General features: G+C 47.5%; 1 protein-coding gene across 1 annotated transcript; it reads right to left on the bottom strand.

Moving 5' to 3' along the window:
* Nucleotides 1–888: 888 nt before the first annotated feature.
* On the bottom strand, nucleotides 889–5,689 carry LOC134752489 (uncharacterized). The gene is made up of 2 exons (XM_063688181.1): nucleotides 1,943–5,689; nucleotides 889–912 (listed from the first exon to the last, which is right to left on the bottom strand). The coding sequence occupies exons 1-2, from the start codon at nucleotides 5,687–5,689 to the stop codon at nucleotides 889–891; spliced, it is 3,771 nt and encodes a 1,256-aa protein (XP_063544251.1).
* Nucleotides 5,690–7,652: the final 1,963 nt, after the last annotated feature.

Raw genomic sequence — 7,652 nt, 5'->3', positions numbered from 1 at the left:
TGAAAAATACAAAAAAATAATTTAAAACTCTTAATATGTGGACATTCGCAAGAAAAAAAAAACAGTGAAAAACAAACAATAATTTAAATAAACTAAAATAATGTGTGGGAAAGTGGACTCTAGTGATAAACATACGTAAAATTAAATAAAGCAAGACATAATATGGACAAGAAGGCAAGTGATATACCAGCGCCGGTTTGCTAATATAACGTAAATAAAACTATTTTTGTGAGAAATCTATCAGCGTGAATGTGAAAACGTGATTTAACTATTCGGATAAAGTACTGTGCAAATCCGCGAACCAAGACTGCATGTGTATGTGATGACGGTTATTGCTAACCAGTAACGAAAGCTGTGGGCGCGGCTGGATGACTCTAAGTGGACCCAAATGGACAAGAAGAAATGGACTCTTATTATATTAAGGTACACTCAATAATTGTGTTCGAGATTTTAATTATTTTTGTAAGTGTACATGTGGATATTTAACTTGCACTTTATATTAAGAAAATTTTTTTTACCGGATTTTACTTTGTTAACACGGACTTGATGCATAATAAACAAATAACGAGGAAGAAAATAAGTGATATATAGGTATATAGAAAAATTAAACGTGGAATACATATAATATGTAACAAAGATTAAACGAAAAAAGGTTAAATATTATGATATGTCTATGAAATAAAACTTGATATTATTTTACTATCTGATATGGAAAATTAAATGTTCGTAGGTAACATTTTGTAAAGTGATGTTAAACGATTATTTTAGAAAATGAAGTTATTACAATATAAAGGACTGGTTTAATGAGAAAATTCGCGAAGATAGAAGGTTAAAATTGTGAGGTTTATAAAGTTGTGATAAAGATGGCAAAGCTAAGCAGATAAGTTTTTATGATGCAATTAGCCTGATCACCTAAAAGCGAATTAAATTCCTATATGTAGTAGTTTTGATGGTTTGTGAGTAATATGAAGCGGATAATAATTGTTTTTAATTTATGAGGAAAATTAATTATTTTAAAAGAGATTATATGAAAATAATGATAATGGTAATAATGATATTCGTTAGCTTCAGTGGCCCGAAGGGAACTGTTGTGCGAATTAAAACAATGTAGCAAGGTACACCGGGATACAAGGGCAGGCACGAATTCTATACCTACACTTCAATTTATGCAAGATAGCATTGTTTACGTTGGGGTTATTATAGATAAACAAGGTTTGCATCCCGACCCCGACAAGATTAAAGCTATTGTGGAAGCACCTGCGCCGAATGACGTCACGCAGCTACGATCATTCTTGGGGTTAATTAACTACTACGCGAAGTTTATATTATACCTAATGTTGAGCGTAGACTGTTTTTCTTGAAGCTCGTACGCCGAAGACTGGAACGCGCTGGCCGAAGTGAAGCTACCGCTGCCAATTACCTCAGAAATACCACCACCATGTTACCGGGTTAGTGTGAGGGTTAGTAAGAACACTTATTTTAGGGTTAATAAGATGTTAAGTGTAGACTAGTTGTTGACGGACTGACGAGGCTAGGTTGGGCAGTCATATTTATATGAGAGCGCGACCGCGCCCCGCCCACTGTGTCACGTGGGTGTGTTGTGCAGAGTCAGTATCCATTTATTGGCCAATCAGCTTACGCTATTTTACAAAGTTAGGGAATAGGTAATATTTATTGTGGGACATTGATTCTTATAACTATGCACGAAATATAAAAATAAAAACATAAACACACAATGATTACAAGACATAGAAAGTTACACAATAATAAAACACAAAATTAGAGAATCACAAAACGTACAATAAAAATATCTTAAAAGCTATATACGACAATCTCCCCCGCGTGTGCCAACACCGTCTCCATTCGTGGAGTATATAGGTATAAGCCGGGAAACTGGACGGCGGACTTCACCCGCTCGGGTGCGAACAATGGCTACCCTTACGTGGCCATCAGGGCCGGGAAAGAGTTGTGCGATTTCGCCTCTAGGCCATGTTCCTCGTGGCATAGAGCTGTCCGCTACGATGACGATGTCGCCTATATTTAGCTTCTGCACGTTCTGGTGAGCACTGGGCCGAGGGAGGAGGCTGGGTCTGTATTCTTTCTGCCAGCGCCTCCAAAAGTGATCGGCTAAGTTCTGCGCTGTCTTCCATGACGACAGTGACATATCTTTGTCTGTGAAGACGCCCAGCGGTGCCATTGCGCTCGACCGGCCGATGAGAAAATGGTTCGGCGTCAGAGCCTCGACATCTAGGTCTGGATTCACAGGTGTCAGTGGTCTGGAGTTTACTACGTGCTCGGCTTCTAGAAGCAGCGTATGTAGAACTTCTTCATGAGGTGCTCTCTCTTTTAGTGTAGCTTTCAATGCAGTTTTCACGCTGCCCACGAGTCGTTCCCATGCACCGCCGGCGGAAGGGTTGCCAGGCGGTATCTTTTTCCAGGTGATCGCTCGTTCAGTCAGGAATGGCTTTAGACTGTCTGGCAGCGTTTTCTTGGCCTCTGCAATTTCTCGTTCTGCTCCGTAGAAGTTAGTTGCGTTGTCGGAGTACAGAACGGTAGGCGTGCCGCGCCGAGCTATCATTCTGCGCAGTGAGAGTATCATAGAGGATGCCGAAAGTGAGGCGGCAAGCTCTAAGTGCACAGCTCGGGTAGTGAGGCAAGTATATAATACGCCCCATCTTTTCTCGCGGCGGCGGCCTATTGTAATATTCATTGGGCCAAATAAATCTACGGCTGCGGCGGTAAATGGCGGTTGATTCGCCTGGAGCCTCTCTGGTGGTAAGTCGCCTACAGGAACCTTGAGTGTGGTCCCCTTATAGGTCCGACACCATTGGCACTTATTCGTTATATAACGAATGCTACCGCGCAGACCGATAATATAATATCTCTGTTTCAGCTCGTTTATCACTGTTGAGTGGTTGCCGTGATTGTAGAGAGCATGAAAATGATGTATTAGCAGCTTGACGAAATCTTCTTTAGCGTGTAGAACGGGTATGTGTACATCTTTATCTATTCTGGCGTTCAGCACGATGACTCCATTTTTGTCGAGTTTTACTGCGATTTTATGGAGTGGCGATTTCTTCGGAATCGGCCGTCCAGTTTCCATTAACTTGATTTCCTCTGGAAAGGCTTCATGTTGACTCCGGCGTATAAGCAATATCTCTGCTAAGTTCAAATGCCCCTTATTTATGTCTGTGTCTGGTTTCTTTTTAAGCAATGCGGCTTTAAAAACCTCGGCGGCAACCAGTGTTTTAGCGGTGGCGCGGACTAAGCGTACGAACTTTGAGAACCTACATACCTCCGGCAGGTACTCAAACTTATTTTTCGCGGCGCCTACCGAGCATACGAGCTTGTTAACGCGTTCTTCGCCCGTATCGGCGACGGGCGCGGGCGTTTTCTCTGTCGGCCAATGCTCCTCGCTTTTACGTGTGAAATCGGGCCCTATGAACCATCGGTGGTTCGCTCCAAATTGCGTAGGTATACCGCGCGTCGCGTCGTCAGCTACGTTAGCTGCACTAGGCACCCAGCGCCAGTTGGCGGGGGTGGTAGTGTTCTCGATTTCCGCTAACCTATGTGCGACGAACGTTTTGTACCTACGTGGGTCCGACCGTATCCACGTGAGTGCCGTTTTGGAGTCAGACCAAAAATACTTGTCCTTTATTACGTAGTCTGACTCTTTGACTATGGTCTCCGCTAACCTAGTCGCTAGTACGCAGCTCTGTAATTCCATTCGTGGAATACTAACTACCCGGAGAGGTGACACTCGGGCCTTTGCGGCCACTAATGCGGACGTTCTAGTCCCCTCGGGGTTGACGCTGACTAGGTACACGGCCGCGGCATATATTTTTTCACTTGCGTCGCAAAAAACATGCATATATGCCTCCCTATTAAATGCGGGCACGTGTCGCGGAATTTCCAAGTCCCGTAATTGTTGTACGTTATCTATGAACGATCGCCATGCGGGTGCGAGCGAGACGGGTATGGGCGAGTCCCATCCGATTCCGGTGCGCCATATCTCCTGCATTAATGCCTTGCCTAAGACGGATATGGGGCTTACGTATCCGATCGGATCGAATATCGACATCGCACTACTCGTAACCTGTCGTTTTGTGGGTAATTTCTGACCGTTAAGTACGTCCTCGGGCGTGTTGCGAAAGTTTACGTTGAAACCTAAGGTGTCACGCTTGTGATTCCATTTCAAACCTAACGTACGTTCGCTCTCGCTAGCGCCTAACAATGACGTTTCCTCTTTACTGTTAACTACGTCAGCAATAACCGCAGGATGATTCGAAGCGAACCCGCGAAGCTCGAATGACGCGCGCATATTTAATTCGTAAACCTCGTTTACTATGCGCCTGGCGTCGTCCTCGGACGTATCGAGCGCGATCAACATGTCGTCCATGTACGTATTTTTTATTGTTTTTTCAGCTGCGATCGGAAATTGTTCGCTATGCGTTCTTGCGTTTTCGTTTTTGACGTATAGCGCGGTTGTCGGCGACGCTGCCGATCCAAATATAAGCCGCTTCATTCTGTATTCTTGCGGTGGAGAGGTGCGGTCCTCCCCCCGCCAAACGAAACGTAACGCATCGCGATCTTGCTCAATTATCTCGATCTGTAAAAACATTTCTTTGACGTCCGCTATTACCGCGATTTTACCCTCGCGGAAACGCACTAGAACGCCAAAGAGTGACTCTAATAAGTCGGGGCCGGCCAAAAGCGCGCTATTGAGCGACCGTCCGTAGGCCGTGGCGGCCGCGTCCCACACTAATCTCATTTTGCCGCGTTGCGGGTGAAAAGTTGGGAAATGCGCTAAGTACCACACCCGGGACGCATCGAGGGGGGGCGGCGACTCCATTTTCTCCGCGTAACCCTTGTCAAGCAAGTTAGCCATATGCTTTGCATATTCGGCCTTTAACGTTGCATCTCGGTCTAGTTTTCGTTCTAGACTGTACAGCCGTTTTAATGCTTGCGCTCGGTTATCTGGGAGCTTTTCGTCGTCTGTCCGCCATAATAAGCCCGCTCGATACCTATTCTCCCCCGGTATTTTTACACAGGTGGTTTTCAGCAAGTCTAGCGCGCGCTGGTCGGGATCGGCCCGAGGTAGCTTTTGTGAAACGCCTAATGATTCTATGTCAAAATGCCGTTTCATTAGCTCTAAAGCCTCGTCGTCCGCGGTTTTAGGCCGTGCGTGCCCTACAAAATTTACCGCGGCGCGGCGCGTTCTATCTGGGCCGTGTAAAACCCAGCCCAGTCTAGTTAGGCTAGCAATGGGAAGCTCAGGCGGGCCCTCTAAAATTTGCCGAGAAATGATGAGGTGCCAATTATCTTGTCCTATCACGATGGTAGGTATGCCGGTCGGGTAACTTAATTCGTCCGCGATTTTAGTCAAGTGTTCGCACTTGTCGACTACGTCACGTGGTACGCCCTGCATTCCTATGCCAATATCGCCAATCGTGATTACCTCCATCATTTCCATGTGTCGGCTACAAAAACCCCGTATTGCGACTCGTAACGTATACGAATCTGGATTTCTGACTACGCCGCCTATGCCTTCTATTTCCAAAGTTTCGCCTTTTACGCGAGGCGCGAGTTTATCGGCCGTTTCGTGAAGCATCAAAGTCATAGCCGCGCCTTCGTCTAGCAGCGCGAGGGTTTGCACGGTACCTAGCGGTCCCGACACCTCTACAGGCATGACTTTGAGGTACGTTTAGAGAGGGAGCCTAATATTATTAACCGCTGCCGCCGGAGCACTATTACCGTTCGCGGGCGCGGCCGCGTTCAGTCCGTGTAATAGCTTATGATGTCCGGCTTCGCATTGGTTAACTCCGCACGCGATGTACTTGCACTTGAACTTACGGTGAGCCGCGTCTAAACATCTATAGCATAATCTAGCGCCCTTTGCTAAGTCCCACCGTTCAGGAATCGTCGCCGCTAAAAATTTACGACACGCGCTAACTTTGTGCTCGTGGCCGTTCTGGCAAACGGCGCACGTGCTGCGCGAGACAGGGACGGACGATGTCGGTTGTTTGGGCTTAGCTCCGGTCGACGCGGGTTTTTTTTTGTTACTATCGCGAGGCTTAACTTGCGCGATAGCGGGTTTATTACTACGCGGCGCTTCGCGTACGTAATGATCGTGGGAATCTGATTCCGACTCCGTGCTAGGATCGCGGGAAAACGCGGGGGCGCGACGCCTATCGCGAGAACTGCTTGCTCGCCTAGGGTCGTGCTCAAAAGTTACCGTGTTTACTGTGTTCCGCAATCTGTTCGACGGCCTATGTCGGTTGACGCGTTTGGCTGCAGTGCTAATTTCGTTCAAAAACTCCGATAATGCAACTAGACCGGGAGTTTGACTATTAGACTGCCTATATTTTGCCCATTCGTAACGCACAATCAGATTAAGTTTGTCCACGATTTTGTTTACAAGTTCAGGCGCGTGTAGGTACTGCTCTTGTCGCAGCGAACGTATGGTTGCGACGGCATTCGCAATATGTGCGGCGAAGGAAGCTATGTTCGCGTTGTCTTCTGACAAGCGCGGCATACGTTTTATATTATGCAACTCCGTTAACACAATTTCCTCCGGGTCGCCGAATTGCCGTTCTAGCGCCTCCATAATTTCGTACGGGTCCTGAACTGTGTACATAATTGATTTCACGGCGGTCCGAGCCTCGCCTTTGAGCGCGCGCCTAATACGACTTACGTTATTGACGGCACTAAACATGGGAGACGTGTCCTCGAACTCTGCCCTAAATGAAATCCATTCGGTTATATCTCCTCCGAATGAGGGTAACTCGGGCGGCTTATGGTAGATAGGTGCATAACTGCCGTGTGGCACCTCTAAATAACGCGGTTGCGGCCTACTAGTACCCCGCTCAATGGCGGCGGCGCGCGGCGGCGGCGCTGTCTCCTTCGGCAAGGGAATTTTACTATTCTCGATCGCGACGTCGTGCTCCTGTGGCCTACACTGTTGTCCTACCCAATTCCTAGTACGCCGTTCAGACTCGTCAGCCACGGTACTGCCTCTGTCAGAATTCGCCTCCAATTCGGCGATCTGCAGCTTTAATTTGGCAGTATCGGACTGCTTCTGAGCGACAACTAGAGCGGCTTTATGAACCTCGAGCTCGGCCATGAGCACCGATAATTGACTATCACGATCCCTATTTACCGATTCGCGACCTCTGATTGATCCACGAACAGACGGCGCCCGCGGCGGCGGCGGCGCGACCACGGGGTCTTTATTTACTAGCGTATTCGACCTACTGCGTTCTACTACCGTATCTTCGAATGCGTTCGAGTGTACCGAATTGTTGTCTATCTCTCCACCGCTATTCACTTGGTTGCCGGTGGAGCCTTTGCTCCATGTATGTGTCTCGGTAGACGTGGTCTTGCCGGACGAGGGGGTAGAGGTCTCTGTGGGCGCGGGGGCAGGCGGGCCCTTAGCGCGCGGTCGAAGATTTCTCGTACTCTTCGTAGACATCTTCTTCTTTCTTGACACACACGCGGGGGTCCCTAACTATATACAAATTTACCTGCCTAACACCTATGCCCTGACGCCACAGAGCGCATCGTCAGTGCCCCTAAGCGTAAATCCCTCGGTGCACTGAATCTCCCGCAATGACAAAGTGCAATGCCTAGAGCGTTCGAAAGCAGTGTGATGG

The sequence above is a fragment of the Cydia strobilella genome, chromosome 24 (genome assembly GCF_947568885.1).
Source record: "Cydia strobilella chromosome 24, ilCydStro3.1, whole genome shotgun sequence".
Lineage (NCBI taxonomy): Eukaryota > Metazoa > Arthropoda > Insecta > Lepidoptera > Tortricidae > Cydia > Cydia strobilella.
This window is presented reverse-complemented; position numbering and strand designations above follow the sequence as displayed.